The sequence below is a fragment of the Candoia aspera genome, chromosome 3 (assembly GCF_035149785.1).
Source record: "Candoia aspera isolate rCanAsp1 chromosome 3, rCanAsp1.hap2, whole genome shotgun sequence".
In the NCBI taxonomy this organism is placed as follows: domain Eukaryota; kingdom Metazoa; phylum Chordata; class Lepidosauria; order Squamata; family Boidae; genus Candoia; species Candoia aspera.
This window is the reverse complement of record NC_086155.1, coordinates 187,424,225-187,441,441: the sequence shown is the minus strand read 5'-3', so window position 1 is coordinate 187,441,441 and position 17,217 is coordinate 187,424,225. Positions and strand designations below refer to the sequence as shown.

Genomic DNA, 17,217 nt, shown 5'->3' with positions numbered 1-17,217 from the left:
ATATATTGCCCTATTTCATATATGATAATCCAGGATTTTAACCATGGTTTGTTGAACAAGTTATGTTAATCTGGTTCATACATAAAACACAGCAAAAAATAACAAAGCACAATATGGCTTAATGTTATTTATGGACTAGGCCACTAATTGCATTTAGACATCTTGCTAAGCTATAGTTTGTTTCACCCATTGTTCGCTGAACCCAAAGCAAGTAAGCTAGTCTTTTTGTTGAATAAGGTAATAATGGCATATTTGACCAATTCCTAGTTTATTTCCCCACTTATTTTAGTGGCTCTTAACTTGCACCCTTTGAGGGTTGCTTAGAATGAGACTTGGGAGAGCATAAAACTAAAACATGCATAAGCTAGAAAGGTACAAAGTCTGCTTTTAAACTAAACAAATATTGTTTATTCAGTGTTCCCATTCACACATCATACTAATGAAAAACAAATCACATTATGACTTATTGTGAAGTGTAGATCAAGCCAAGATTAAAAGAAATTGAAAGTTGCCCTATAGAGTCCCTTCCTTACAATGTCAGTACAACATAATTTATAGGAATAATGAAATGCATAATGTATATAATGATAAGAATGTCATAAAAATGTTTTTCTCCTGCAGGATAGAAGAGAAACCATGAATTATGATTGCTATTCTATTTATAATGTCTATTTTTACTCTTAAGTTGAACTGTACGGCAAGGAATCTTTTTAAGAAACAGAAAAAATCTTTTCAAACTGTATTCTTCTGAACTTTTATGTTTGCTTATTTCTAGTCACTTTGATCTCACAGGGTGATAATGTGGTCTCATAATCCCATGAAAGCATTTGCCAAGCAAGACATATTTGTGATTTTTTGGCTAGTAAAAAAAGTCTGTGTACATTCTTCCTTCACAATTCTAAATCCCACTTTCCTTTCAGAAATTTCTATATAGTGGTTAATTAGGTTGGTGCAATGTGCCTCCTGCTGAAGAAATATTTTTCATCGTTTATTTGACATTTGCACTAGTGGTTTTCAAACAAAAACAAGCATCTAAGTTAGCCTTCCCCAACTTGGTGCCCTCCAGATGTTTTATAATCATGCAAACTGAAGAGGTCTTGAGTTATGAAGCAATGGAAACATAATTCCTTTTCAATGAAAGGAAAAAATTGAATTCTTGTGTTTTTCTTCCTACCATTTACAAGATGTGAAGACAGCCAGGAACAGCTCCCACAGCTGCTGGGCAAATCCGCCTCCCCCCAAAACAGCTCCTTTTAATAATTCAGACACAGGTGCTCTGTACATGCTCTCATGTGTTGCAAACACTTCATTGCCATAACTAAAATATTCAAGTATTTTCCATGATCCTACTGCATAATATATGCAAATCAAAGGGTATAATGCATTTTTAAGTATTACTCTTCCATAGCCTTCAGTCTGGGGCAGGTAGTTTCTGGTGGCTTTTTGGTGTTGTTTTTAAATGGGCATTCATCTCCAATCACATTCAGTGGATTGTGTTAATAAACCTGCTTTGCTGCAGTGATAACAAACGCAGTATTCCTTGCCCAGGACAGGCTGTTGGCCAGTCTGCAGGGAAACCGTAAGCATTAGGCTCTAGTACAGTGCTTCTCAACCTTGGCAGCTTGAAGATGTGTGGACTTCAACTCCCAGAGGAGTTGGCTGGGGAATTCTAGGAGTTGAAGTCCACACATCTTCAAACTGCCAAGGTTGAGAAGCACTGCTTTAGTACAAGCTAGTCAATCCATGCCGGGAACAACAGGGGGGAGTAACATGTTAAAGCAAGAGGATAAACACAATTCACTTCTACATAAAACCTCCCAAATTTGGCATCTTGGCCTCAGGCAGTCATTCTTGTGAACTTGCTTTCCTTCTGAATTAGATTACTCTGTGATTCCCCATTAAATAATCTGTTCCCCAATTCTCTGTGGAGAATTCAAATGCAGTTGCCGCTACATATACAGCTCTGTGGAATGGAGCATTCATCGAGCATCGTTCTTACCAGATGGCTAAAACAGGATGACTCTGCTCCCCTCCAAGATTAGAGGAACTCATAATTACAAGAAACCCAAGCTTTTCCCGAGCTCTCTTTTTCTCAGATTAGATTAGGACGATGAGATGGGGGGAGAGGTAGTCACCCCTGCAAGTCCGATATGATTCAGGGAGAGTTTCTTGCCAGGGATAATCAGACTACCCAGGGATAATCAGACTACCCAGGGCCTGGCTAGGAAGAGGAAATCAAATAATACATGAACATAATGCATCTGCTTCCCCCCATCACAAAGCATACCTGGTGTCCCCAGGGGAGGATCCCATCATCACAGTTGAGAACACAACTTACTGCTGTCCAAGGCAACAGCCTCACTTTCTAACTTTGCTTGCCCAGCCCCTCTTCCTTCCACTTGGCAGCAGCTAGTCTGACACAAGCTCTCATTTCAAATGAATTTTCTAATCCCCACCAACGTGGAAATATATAACTCACTTTCAGTTAAACGGAAAAACTAGAGGAATTGAGAATAGTGGAGGAACTGTATTTTGCCAAGCAGAGACTGCAACGTCTACACCAGTGTTTCTCAACCGTGGCAGCTTGAAGATGTGTGGACTTCAACTCCCAGAGGAATTGGCTGGGGAATTCTGGGACTTGAAGTCCACACATCTTCAAGCTGCCACAGTTGAGAAACACTGATCTACACCACGGGGCGCAAAGTTCTTGCTTCTGCCAGTGATCCTCTGGCTCTCTATTTTTGTGCCCTCACTCAAGAAAGAATCTGGAATTGAAAACCACAGTAAAAAAAGGTTCTACTCAAGTCAGCAAAAGGAAAATGACTAAATGAATGGCTCCAAATAAATATATTCACCCGGTGGATATTTTCAGGTCATATTTTCCCAAATTGCTTGACATAATGAAGGCCAAAGAGGGTTTCTTACCCAAAAGGCTGATGCCCAGTCGTGAAAGGCCTTGCCTTAGTCCTTCTCCCAGATTTTCCGGCAGCTGCCTTCTCCATTCTTCTTGCCGATTATAATGTTCCTCGTCCAGTGAAAGCCTGTCCATATTTCGAGCCAGGCTTGTGGCTAGGTTGGTAATGGATGTTAGTGTACCTGAAGGCAAACAGATGAGTAAATGCCCAGTTTGTTTGCAAAGGGCGAGGGATGTTACTGGTTTGTTTAAAAACAATGAAAACTACTAGGCTCAGAATTTTCTCCTAACACAATCCAGGCCTGTAACACATAAAAAATGGTATGTTACATTAATAATAAATGTTACATGTCCCCAGTGCAATTCTTTACCCACCCAGCAGCCTTTATACTGTAATGAGGCCTGCTGTGACTGGGATACCACAGACCTTAGACTGGGATTGGCAATGTGGCAGTCTATAGCGGACTCCATGGAATTCCAAAACTAAGTAATGTTCTTAGATTTTTTTTTCAGATGGTTTTTGTCGGTGGGGTTTTCAATTTTTTAAAAAACTTCAGCATCTATGCCATAGCAGAAACAAGCATGATTTTGTCTGGATATGAAAAGGTTGTTAAGCTGTCCTAAAACAAGAAGTGTCCAGCTTATGAAGATGCGGCAAATAATACTATGATTTGGAGATAATCTGACAGTGCTTAGAACTTCCTATCTTTGAATCTTTTCTATTTTCCAGCTGACCTTTGAAGCCACAAGATGGCGCTATGTCTGTATACAAATCTGGGAAAAGCCAGATGTGGGCTTGCTTTACAAATGTGTTCAGCAATATTTAATAACAGTGTCTATTATTATCTTTTCAAGTACATATGATGAGGCAATGTGGTGTAAGATTTCTGAGGTACTGCAGAAATCCTGAACTTCTTTAACGTTTGTGTTCAGTTACTGAATTACAAAGTGGTCATGTGGGAAAGCTTAAGTCACTAGTAGAAACAATAGTAGAACAGAAAAAGTAGATGAGGTGTCTCTTCTCCCCCCCCTAATACACACACGCACACAGAGTAACATGCGCCTTTCACCGAGACTCAAGGAGCTTAGATAAAGCTGAGGGTAGCAAGTTCATCTGAAAAGCCAATGCCTTCTTTTAACACCCCATCTTGATAAGGCGATGGTGGAGTTAGAAAGAAAGGATAGATACCTTTGGATATGTGCTTTACAAACGATGTGGTTCCTCTGGAAACCCCACTAACGAAGGCTCCCGGGCCACGGGTGAGACCTTCGTATGGAAGCCTGAAGAAGTCCGCAATCCCATTCCCAACGCTTCTTACCAAACTGGCTGGGCTGCCAAGAATTTCCAGAGATCCAACGACCCATCCTGCAAAGGGATGCATGGTAAAAAATGAGTTGAGGCTCACGCTAACTTCACAGAAGCTGCAGTTAAATAAAAAGAATAAAAACCCTACTCGCGTCCCCCCTCCTTTTACACTAAAATTTATCACATCGTGAACTTCCTTTGAGAAAAACATGGGAAATAGCTCATCCACTACAGATTCAGCAATGGCAATCTTTCATGCTTTCTAAATCAAAGAAATCTCTTTGGCAAAATCACAAATAGCTTTAAAATGACTTCCTTCCATAAGCCTCCCGTATTTCTGCTAAAGCTGCGTGTAGAGAGATGGATGCTGCAGTCAGATGGCTGGGAGTAACAGGACCAGTGGCTTATTTTGCTTCGGAGGCTTTACATCTCGCAAAGCAACTTTGTTATTTCACGTCCATGCAGCAGAAGAGTCCTGACAGCTAGTTTACCATGACACACTGTCCTGCCTTGTGGGAGCGTGAAGGTCAGCTGCTTGATGGGGTGTTGGGAAAGGGGATGCAGGTTTTTGACAAGCACACAAGGAATTATTTTAATCCACCCAACAGCTCTGGGCTGATCACTTTCCTGTAGAGTCTAGTTATGGCCAGATACATGACTTCTTGCTCAACATAACTGTGTAAACAGAAATGGCATTTGCATGCTGATTAAATTACTCAGAGGGAGGATCCTCATAAATTCCCCACAAGGGCTTGAGGGTGGAGGAATCTAAGATTTAGTTTCTTACACAAAGCTACGGTTGCTGGCAGAGAGCCTGACTCTGAGCACACTGCAGCCATGTGAGTTCTGAAGGCACCAGGGCTAAGAGGTTCTCTGAGGCTCGGGCATCACGCAGATCGCTAGCTAGAAAGGCCATCCTGTCAGAACTAGGAGAACTCAATTTGCACCTGCCTGAATGCATGACCAGCTGCTCACCCTGGTTAGGATCAACTGAGCAGCCACAATAGGTGGACAATTTCTCATGCCAGTTTTCTTTTCTTTCTTTCCTTTCTTTCTTTCTTTCTTTCTTTCTTTCTTTCTTTCTTTCTTTCTTTCTTTCTTTCTTTCTCTTTCTTTCTTTCTTTCGTTTTTTCCTCCATATGCCTGACTGTTCCAATGTTTGTATCCATTGTTGCAGTAATTGTATCAACCCATTGCATTGAAGGTCTTCCTCTTTTCTGCTGGCCCTCGACTCTACCAAACATGATGTCCTTTTCAAGTGATCGGTCTTTCCTGACGATGTGCCCAAAGTATGAGAGTCTAAGCCTAGTTATCTTTGCCTCTAGGGAACATTCTGGTTGTATTTCTTCTAAAACTGATTTGTTTTTTTCTTTCCACTTAATGCAATATTTTTGCAACTTACGATAGAAAAATATTCCAGAGTGAGAGGGCTTTATTATACTGATCAACTTACAAGGTTACAGAAAAATCGAGAAGTAATTTGATACAGCAATTGACTTTCAAGCCAATAAGAAAAAAATGTTTCAACATTGTGATTTTTCATTCCATTATTTAGAAGGCTACTTTAAAAAAAAGAAAAAAAATCACCACATAAGCTACAATAGTTACGAGTCCACTCTGACAAATGCCGTTTCTTTGATTCTGCAGTGAGGGTTGTAAAACTAATTGTTTTGCATTTCCCCCTCTCCTTTTTCAGTTCCTCATATATCAAGAGGTTGCTCTTTCCTGAAACTCTGCAGTGAGTTTCAATAATTGAATAAACTAATCCACAAAAGCATTGTGAAAATGAAACAGATAACTTGTTTGATCATCTTAGGGTGGAACTACATTTTCCACCTCAATTATTTAGTCCATATCCTACAAGAAACAAACAAACAACCCACCCCACAGGGTATCACACAAGCAAAATCAACATTGTTTAAACAATACTCCCAACCCCATCTTCTCATAGGAGTCTCAGAAGTCCAAACAAGCAATGGTGCCATCAGCTATTATTCCAAATGGCTGTATGTGCACACCAGGATATTACTATTCTACTATACATAGAATATTTATTTATTTATTTATTTTCTGTCCCACCTTTATTATTATTTTTTTTTAATACTCAAGGTGGCGAACATACCTAATACTCCTTCCTCCTCCTATTTTCCTCACAACCACCACCCTGTGAGGTGAGTTGGGCTGGACTGAATGTGCACGTGTACTCAAATTGCACAGATATCAAACTCTAGCCCAGCATTCACTATGATGCTTGTCCTGGGGTCCACCTTTCACATCATTTCATTGATCATATTTTCACCCTGGCTCATCCATTCCAGCAGTATCAGACTTAGGCCCAAGGCTTTTGTGGAACAGTACTGTAAACACTTTTGCTGAGAGTAAGTATAAAACTTTCAATATTTTGATTGCTTATAAACCTGAAATAGCTTATAATGTAAGCTCACATTTGAGTGAGGGGGTTGTCACAAGGAAAGATTTGCTTAGGGTTGGCACAGCTGAATGAATTAACAGCTGTTTAATATCAATAGATCATTTGTTTTTTTAGTCCAGCATTATCCATTTTGACTGGCATTTTAAGACCTCGGACAGTGGACTTTCCCAGCTCCTGTTATCTACTCCTTCTGAACTAGAAATAATTCTGGGATTTTATGCATGCAAGGCAGGTGTGAACAATGAGCCCTTTCAATGTTTGCTTGTCTACCATTTCATAGGAAACAATGTACGAGTTCCTATCCAAGTCTGTTCTTAGAAACAGACCAATCTGGATTATGTCCTACAACATTTACATGGGCTCTGAATGTGCATGAAATTAGCTATTCCACTGTCACCCATACACAGAGTGACTATAATGGAATGTGAGAATAACTTTGGAAGACAGTGGGGAGGAAATGATGCTGCCTAGGGAACAATTGGATAAAAGGGGGAGGAGCCCACAACTGAGTAATGGAAGAGAAAGAAACTTAGAAAGGACCCATCGTAAGGTTCAGGTGGTAAACAGGGATGGTGGGAGATTTGTACTTTCAGACTTGCAAGGTTCTGTTAATGTAGCCTAACAATAAAGTAGAAGTAGCTCATCTGGTCGTGTTTCCTGTCTGGTTTACCTGGGAGGGCTGACAGTGACTGACATGAGCACACATTAGTTAGAATGATCTAGGCCACAACAATTGGAATGGAGAAAGATAATTGTTTCAATGCAATGCACATACTTTGCACATAAAAAATGTGCTGCAGAGATAGAGTGACTCTGTGAATGTGCAGGTATGGAAGTAAGACAAGCTATCCATTAATCTAAAAGACTGTTTGCTCAGTACTGATCTTGGATGGCAAAGAATCAGTAAAACAAACACACTCCTCAGATCAAAGGACAATAAACATCTGCATGCCAGTCTAGTGTGAGGATTCTGTGAAGAAAGACAGATTGCTAATCATAAACGGCAGCTAAAGGAAAACTGAACAAGAACACAGTTTTCAATGGCCTAATTTGCTTCAAATGCACGGAGATGGATTGGATAATGCCCATGAAAGAAACTCCTTTTGTGAGATCATGTTAAGAAATGGTTTTGAATGCCAAGTTGAGTAGCTGGCTAGGACAGCAGAGATAATCAGAATGTAGTACCATCCCCCCATTTGTGAATATCCCATAAAAATCCCATATTGCTGTTTAATATTACTAAATTTTCTTGTCATTTTCAGATGAGATTTTAAAGACAACATTCTTTAATTCTAAAATAGTTGGGTGGATAAACATACGTTTTTCAGTCATCAGTGTAGGACCAAGCATAACTTCGACTGTTACCTTTCAGAAATGCAGGCATACATTTTAAACTTAATCTAAAACAATGTATACCACTATTAAAAAACAACAACATACCTGCTCGGAATAATGCTCCTGCAGCATAATGCATGGCCAGGGCATGGATAAGCTGCCTTGCAGTTGTAAAAAGGGGTCCTCGTTCAAACACAGAAAAGGAGAGAGGAGTGTGATCTGAAGCAATATATATCTTCAGTGAAGCATGGATGCTCACCAAGAGGTTAACTGGCTGGATGGCCAGCTTCCTTAACTTCACAGGATTGACTAAAGCATCTGCATGCTGCCTCACCTGTTCTGGCAGTGCCTGGCTAACAGTCAATGCTTTTGCGGAATGGTAAACACTTTTGCTGTCTGGAAGATAGGTCTCAAATAAAGTCTTAATGTAATACACAAATGTGTCTTCCACATATAACCTGGCTGGTTTCATTTCAAAATTGAGGTCATTCACATGAAATAAAAAATTCTGCTCTTTTGACAAAGTGACGCAAAGTTTTACAAATGCATTCTTGTCACAATCTTCCAGGTCTTTACTGGAAAGCATAAGGTTATGGACTTTAGCCCACTGTATGGTTTCATTTTTTTCTCCCTGGCATAACACCACTGGAAAATGAAAATTGGACTTGTTGTAAAGCTGATTGTCCAGTTGTAAGTCTCCACAGTAGACTTGGAGAGTATAAAATTGCTGAAGGCCACTGGTGGTCTCTCCTTGAAATTTGTGAAAGAGAGGTCTAAGGTAGCTAGCAACTGGAACCATATGAAGATAAATGTGGTCTACTGTGAACCGCAGAAGTTCTGATGATGTTTTAGGGCTCGTGATGTCATCATGTACTGTGAGGCTCAGCTGGTTAATAAACAATTTGAACACAAGGCTTTGCTCTTGGGTTCTGTATAAGAGAAAACAACATCATAAGGATTCCTCCAGTTTCAAGTAAAAATTAAATAAAATGAAAACACAATTGTTATGACTGAATATGAGGATTGGTCAGCTTATGCAAACCGATATTATTACTTTTATGTGCCAAGCTACATCTTACCTACCCATTTAACATAAATGTATATTTGAATTCTTACTATAAAGTTATGTTCAAACTTCCTTGTAACATTTTGTGTACAGCAGTTTTCAGTTATATATGTAATGTAGTGACAAGTAAAGCAGTCAGTGGAAAATATCCTCCCATTTTGTTACATCTTGGGCTGTTTGACACCAGTATGGACAGTTTCTATCATGGATCATTAATTTCATGTTATGGAAGCAGTATTTTCCCTTATTAAATCACCATGGCTATTTTAAATTGATGATGGGCTTGCTTGCTTTATAGTGTTAACTGCTCTTCTGCCAAGCTTACCTATTCTACAAGTGAACCGGTAAATGCTGTTACTTGCTAATTGAATGGCGATTCCTAATTATAGGACCTTTTAAAAACACACAAACCAAACCTGCAATAAAATTTCTGTGCTCTCCGTGATGCCAAATCATAAACTCAAGCACTTTGGCAGATACAAATAGGTGATATTATAGACCTCACAACAGAGATTTTGCAGTTTGGGGGCATAAGGCAGTGTAATAAAGATGATCAACTACACAGTCTGAATTGGAAAATTCTTCTGTCCTTCATCATGAATGAGAACTCCCACAGACCTCAATGGGAGTTATGTGCAAGAAAGGTCTGCTGATCTGGCCAATAAACTTGAAATGTGTGAGTCTTCTCTGAGTCTTGTTTATTATAACAGGCACTTCATGTTCATCCTTTGGTGACATGACCTCAGATGTTAAATTGTCATGGCTTACAATGATATACAAAATGTTAACTTGTAGTCTAAACATATGCCACACATATGCAGTGTCACCAGACAAAACAAATAGTTGTGCTAGTTTTAATAAGTCACTTCACACCTAGAGGGCTAAACAGCTACCCAGGACAATTTTCTTTCTAAGCAGTTTTAACATACCTGATCAAACTGGCCTGGTGTCCTGGTTTTCCTTCAGGTGCTAAAGTGATTATTACTGTCCCACACTGATGAGCAATATCCACATAAACATAGCCGAAGCCAGTTAAGAATATAATCTATGGAAAAGAAACAGTACTTAGAAATTTACCAAATGTGGCTATGCCTTGATTCATTAAAATTAATGCTGTTTGGATTAAAATTATTTACTCCAGAGTGACATCTACAGAACTATAATAAAACAAGTGTTTGAAAATGGCAACTTTTAGTAATATTCTGCATCAAATTAAATAACAGACCTACAGCATTAGACAAAAAATTTTCAATATGGATTCTCCCAATTTAACAGAACTGAATTCTCAAATAAAGTCCAGGACATGAGGACTTCGTTTTGCTTTTTTCTCCATACCTTATTCTTGAATTTGTCTTGCTTGTTTAGGTATACTATCCCAGAATTATGTGCAACAGATACTTCCAGGCCTTTTTCCAAGGTAGAAAAGCTTACAGTGTATATGTTTTTTTGCACAAGTGGGACAGTTTATATCTTTTGTCCCCAACTACAATTTCCAATTACCAGGGATGTTTGTTGTTGTTGTTTATTCGTTTAGTCGCTTCCGACTCTTCGTGACTTCATGGACCAGCCCACGCCAGAGCTTCCTGTCGGTCGTCAACACCCCCAGCTCCCCCAGGGACGAGTCCGTCACCTCTAGAATATCATCCATCCATCTTGCCCTTGGTTGGCCCCTCTTCCTTTTGCCTTCCACTCTCCCTAGCATCAGCATCTTCTCCAGGGTGTCCTGTCTTCTCATGATGTGGCCAAAGTATTTCAGTTTTGCCTTTAATATCATTCCCTCAAGTGAGGGGAGCATAACTCATTGCTTGCATGAAGGTTGCAGTGGTGCTTCATCCAGGTGTACCTTCATTACCCATATCCATCTACACATTTTTATTTGCATTGCCCACAAAACCCCACACTACAAGAACATTTATACAGTACTCTCTGGAATATTATGGCCTATACAGTGTGTTAAAAGCTATGTGTTTGAAACACCTTCTACCATAAAGAGAAAAACTTCATTTGAGCATTAATAAATTTTCATCTTTCTTAAAAGGCTTCTTTTCATCTAAATGATTTTGGACATGGCATGTAACCTCTTGCATGAGGGCATAATGCCTCAGAGTTTTCTATTTGGCTGTGGAGGCATCCTGGAAGACACTGCTGGTTAAAAGATTCTTCCAATGCTACTTGTTAGGAGCATCTGCTCCTTGCTGCTCAGTTACGCAGACCATTGCAGCTCTGGCTGCTGACACGTCACTATCTGTGATGCTACCCCAGAGCAGACCACCTTCTCCTCCAATCTCACAAAATGAAAACTGCTTCAGACAATGAGATATTCAAATTTAGGATATAATCTAACTGTCTAAAGAAGGAAGACAAAAACTAAAGTCAAGTGATATCAAATGGAACTTTCCTAGGTTACCACTTTGGTGAAAAAGAATACCGAGGAAGCACTTTCTGAACTAGAAGAGATAATGACTCTAAGAAAATATTTTATCAATAAAAGTTAGAGTTAATTATTATGACAGTATTTTTTTTTACAGGTTCTTGAGACTTAACTTTCTCTTTTTCCTGCTTTTTCCCTCAATCAAATATTAGGTTATAAGGAATTCTATTCATAATTTCTTACAACATTGTGAACAAAGTCATGGATGACCAAGTGGACCTGGCACGTATTACTGAAAGCTGGTTGGGTGAAGGCAGTAATGTCACTCTCCAAGATCTGCCTTCCAGACTTGGGGGTCCTGCACTAATCTCAATGCCAAAGTGGGAGGGAGCAATGATCCTCAAAGGAAATCTGGTAACATCTAGGGCAGTGTTTCTCAACCATGGGAACTTTAAGATGTGTGGACTTCAACTCCCAGAATTCCCCAGCCAGCATGGTTGGCTGGAGAATTCTGGGAGTTGAAGTCCACACATCTTAAATTTTCCAAGGTTGAGAAACACTGATCTAGGGGCTCTGCTCATGAGGGAGCAGGCTATGAATGCTTTTTGGTGATGTTGGGGTAAGGGAGAAGCTAAGGATTCTGCTTGTGTACTGCCTGTCTTGCTGCATAGTAGTGTCTCTTCCTGAGCAATTGGAGCTCATCCCTGAGGTGGTGTTGGAGTCTTCCTGGCTTGTAGTAGACTTTAATCTCTATGTCTTGGGGTAGGGTTCTGGAGAGCTCAGGAGTTCATTGTCTCCAAGGCAACCATGGCTTTGTCCCAGATTTTCTTTGGTGTGATGCACTTAAGTGGCCATATACTAGATCTAGTTTTCACTTTGGAGCTGGTAAGGAATCTGAAGGTAGAGGATATGCTAGTGAATCCATTGCTGTGAATGCCTCAGTCTTGGTTTACCTGAGGCTAGTTACTGCTACCAAACCCCTGAAAGGAGGACCCATTAAACTGATTCATCCAAGATACCTTATGGATTCAAATGGATTCCAACAGGCACTTGAGGAGTTTGAGAATTTTCCCACCAATCTGGAAAACAGGTCTGCCAAGCATCTGGTTCAATTCTGGATATAACCAGAACACTTGACAAGGCTGCATCAGAACAGATTTGCCTGTCAGTATATCCCAAGGGATTCCTTGGTTAACTAAGAAACTCAGGGAGAGGAAGCAAATGAAGAACATCTACAGAACTGATAGAGAATGACAGGGCCACAACTTTGGGGGCGGGGAACCGGGGCATGTGCCCTGGGTGCCGCGCTGGTGGGGCGCCAAAATGAGCACTGGTGGGGCGCCAAAATGGGTGCGGAATCCATGATTGCCCTGGGTGACACAGACCCTAGTTGCAGCCCTGGAGAATGACCAAGCTTACCACATGGCAATTAGGGCAGCAAAGCAACCCTACTTCTTCACTGTTATTGAATTGGTGAACTCTGTCCCAGCAGTTTTGTTTGGGATGCCTTGTTTCCTTTCTGGGACCAAGATTTGGTAAGATCTGCCCACAGACTTCTATGAGAATCTGGGGTAAAAATTTGCCAAAAAAATCACTTAAATTTGCTCAAGTGTTGGTTCCTCATGGACAGGAACTATGGAGATGTTGAGTCCTGCAGTGTGATCTGGGATTCATTGTCTCTTGTGGAATTTCAAATAAGTAGATATGATACTGGGCAGTATAAGCTCTACTCCATATGATTTGGACCTCTGCCCCAACTGGGGCAGCAGATGGAGGCTGGATCAAAGAGATGGTCAATGTTTCAGTGGGGATGGAGTGGTGCCATCTGCATCGAAAGAGGCAGTGACATATCACCTCCTGGAAGGGCCCACACTGGATTCAGCCATGTCAAATGGCTACCATTCAGTCTCCAATCTTCCTTTCCTGGGAAAGATTGTGGAGAATGATGGGGCTCCAAATGCAATGCATTGATAGGAAGCGTATTATCTGGATCCTTCTCAGTTAGGATTCAGGCCTGAGCATGGATAGAAGCTGCATTAATTGCACTGCTGGATGGTGTACATTGGGATGGAAGAGTGCACCTCTCCTCATCTTTTTAGATCTCTTGGCAGTATTTGATAAAATTGATCCTACCTTCACAGCTCTTTCCTCCCTTAAATTCTTCTGTAGACAGAGGACCCTCCAGAGAAAATTTGCAGGAGGAATCACTGTTTTGAAAGATGCATCTTATCCATGTCATAGAGTATAGCACATTATGAGCTATTTATTTTTAATCAAACAAAACTCCAAACAGCAGTGATATTATCTTGCTATACAATTACCGGTTGACTGAAAAACTGGAATAAACGACATATTATTCTAATCATTTGATCTTCAGTGCAGAATTTATATTTATATTCATAAATAGCTAGTACAGGAGTCTCAATCCAGATTAGACTTAACAAAAATGCTTTAGCTCTTTGTTCCATCCTAAAACTGGGAAATGCAAATTGCCTTTGTGCTTAATGCTGGGTTCCACAAGACTTTAAACTTGTTTAAAGTCTGGGAAAAAACAAACATAGGTATAATGGATGGAGAGAAATCCCTCCCCCCATAGCTATTTTATTAGGATTAGGGAAGGACAGGGTAGAATAGGAACTTTTAATTTGTGACACTTAATGATCTTCACTGAATTAAAATACTTAAGAGGATGAGAGTTAGAGATGCTCCTGTGCTCAGAATCTTACTGGTACATGCTGTATGTCTATGAATATACTTGGTGTGGGTATGTGTATAGGAGTGTGCTGTGTGATATGTTGTAGCCCCATTTGCTAGCTTAAAATCATCTATTTGGTTTTCAAAGAATTCCATAAGGTCCATCGTCCATCCATAAGAATGGTTGTCTACACTGGCTTTTAACATCTAGCAAGGACAGGACATACTAAATCTTTGCATGAAAGTATGCCCAGCCATATTGAAAGACACAGTTGTATGGCCTCTTCTAAAGAATTACACACTGAAGAACTGTGCCAGCTAATGATCTGTTGGCAGTGTACTGTTTTTTAGATAGGAAGTTTAATCAGACGTCAGCTCTGTATTCCAGAGTCTTGGATAATGTTGTTTATCTAGACCCATTTTAACAGACTAAGGACAGGGAACAAAAGTCTCTGGTTACTTGTTTGATAACATATGCCAGAAGACAGATGGGGAATGTGGCTCTGATAAGTATCCTAAACCTTTAGGCAGTCTTTGCTGCCACTGAAGACAGTTGCTCTTATTAGCAGTTTTCTTGGAGAAGAACTATAAATACTATATTGTGATGAATTTCTTTCTTTCTCACGCACTGGCTCCAGAGCTTCTCCAGTTCAAATGTTTCCAGCATGGGCGCAGAAGAATTTGCCCAACTCAACGAAGGCTCATCCTTTGCTCTTCAAAAATTATATTATTAATTTTCAAATTCATAGATTTATTGAAAATAGAAATATCATTACATACATAAATGGAAAAGTGCTGGCGTTAATTTGCCGAGAAGAAGGTCTGTGTTACTTATTTAACTACATCACCAAGCCACTGGTCTGCCCAGACATCTATATTCCTACCAGCGACAAAACACCAGTGCTTCTGAGGCAGGTAAAAACCCTGGAATGTGCTAACCTAACCCGGGGAGGGGAGAGGGGAACTTTTTCCAAATGTAGCCATGTTATTAAAAGCTTGATAAATTATTATTTTTGTTTCTAGATTATACTTAATCTTGGTTTACAGATGTTATTAGTGAACACAGCACTCTTCTGAAACATAAAATAACATCTTGCTGAATTATTTCTTTGAAGATTTCCTGAATGCAATTAATTCCTCAGGTCAAATAAACACAGCAGAAGAAGCTCTACTATTTAGTTTCTTAGATTTACAGACATTTGCCTTCACCAACTATGCTTTTAAAGTTGCATTGTGAAAAGTGCTTTTTTGCCCTTGCAACTCCTGCCTGTTTCTGAATACTTTGGAATCTGAGCCAAAGTTGGCTTTGATAGCAAATGGCAGATGGGAATTTCAGTTAGTTATCTACTGAGTTTTCTTACAAGAAGAAAGAGCACTTAAATTAATGGCTCAACTGAAAGAGCAAACAGCTTATGATCCTATGATATCAGAGTTGCTTTTATTTTTGTGCCAAAATTACAACCAGAACAAACCAATTCTAGTGCAAACGAATTGCAAGTTCTGTATTTCTGAGAAATGATTATATATTTGATACATATTTTTTTCTTTTTCAATATTCTGATTTCAAGATAGAGCTCCATTTGGCAAATAAGTTTTTAAGTAATGTAACCAAAAGCTCTTTGAACTTTAATACATAACCAAGAAAATGAAACCTACAGAAAAAGCAGTAGAAGCTGATGCTCTCAGGATAAAAGCCTCCACATCATAAAAAATGTGAACTTTCACTGGGAAACTGTCATAGACTGAAAGTGGCATTCATTTCTTTGAATACAGGTTGCCACTGAGAAAATCCATTTCCCATCCAAGCCCTCTTTGTTCTCTTCAAAATGTTTACTAAGGGATCTTCTGGAGAAGCACAACCCCCCACCGCTGATGATGGACAACTTTGCAGGAGAAGACCAAGGAAAGACATAATATTTCTTCTTTTAGTGGCAATTCTATTTTTGTTCAGCAATAAACAGAATTTGCTGATTTAATTTTATTTTTTAGCTTAGGCTGGGAAAGCTATAGCATTTGCTTATATTAATCCCTTGGTAGCGTTGTGTTTATCATTCCTCTCACCTCCCTGTAAGTTTTCCTTATTATCTTTCCTCATTCCTTTTATCTCCGCACTATCAACATTTGGTCTGGAAACTCCTTGGCCAGGATTTCTCTCCCTTTTAAATCTATTGCTCTATAAAACTTCATATACATTCATGGTGCAACTAAATAATACAAGGTTTTATTAAATTCAGCAAAACAAGCTCTGCCACTGTTAAATATTTAAAGTGAAAGTAAGTACCAATGTGAGACTTAATGTTTACTCTTAAAGAGTTAAAATGATACCCTTATCCAACCTTCATCTCTCCCCAAAACACTTTGGATAGGAACATTGATTGGGGGCAGAAAAATGATACCATTCTACAATCCGTTGCCTGAAACTGTGGTTCTATCTTTAAATACAGTTAAAGGGCACCAAAAAGTATGCACGTTTTAATTGTAATAAGACAATTTTAGCTTCCAACACCAAACCCAAAATAGCAAATATTTCTGTACAACAGAAAGCACATGTTGATTGATGAGATTGAAAAATGAATGAAGGATCAAATGTAAAAAAATATTCACAATTCTTACAAGCACGATAAAGATGGTATTTCTATCCTCACAATGATAACACAACTGCCCTCAAATCAATAAGTATTATGAACTGACACTGCTTTATTTTTTAAACTCAAGAAATGTTTACATGTACTGTTCTGCTAAGGTAGAGGAATCCACCTTACCAACACAATAGAAAAAACAATTATTTAAAGAAAAGATCATTTATAGTCCCATGGGAGGATCAACACATTAATCTCTCTTTTTTTCATAGCACATATTTCTTGTATTTTTAAAAATAAAATAGAAGGATGGCATACAAAATTAGTGGACCAGCGTACTTACCTAAAGACAGAATATCATGAAATGAGCAAAAAGAAAACCTTTCTATTAGAAAATGCATTCATATTTTTAAGCCCTTTATTTGTAATTAACTCCTGTTTTTAACCTGTGGATATTGTCATGTTATTATTGTGGATTTATAATCTGTTCTATGCAAATATTGTCTTTTAATGTCAAAATA

The 17,217-nt window shown here is 39.2% G+C and overlaps 1 protein-coding gene across 3 annotated transcripts in view; it reads right to left on the bottom strand.

The window, feature by feature from the left end:
• VPS13B (vacuolar protein sorting 13 homolog B) overlaps nucleotides 1–17,217 on the bottom strand; it is a 385,119-nt gene that overhangs the window by 12,037 nt on the left and 355,865 nt on the right. For all 3 annotated transcript variants that reach the window (XM_063299549.1, XM_063299547.1, XM_063299548.1), the window contains exons 55-58: nucleotides 9,982–10,097; nucleotides 8,092–8,915; nucleotides 4,104–4,280; nucleotides 2,926–3,096 (exon numbers count right to left, since the gene is read on the bottom strand). In XM_063299549.1, coding sequence (XP_063155619.1) covers nucleotides 2,926–3,096; nucleotides 4,104–4,280; nucleotides 8,092–8,915; nucleotides 9,982–10,097 — 1,288 coding nt within the window. The remainder of the gene's footprint in view (nucleotides 1–2,925; nucleotides 3,097–4,103; nucleotides 4,281–8,091; nucleotides 8,916–9,981; nucleotides 10,098–17,217) is intronic.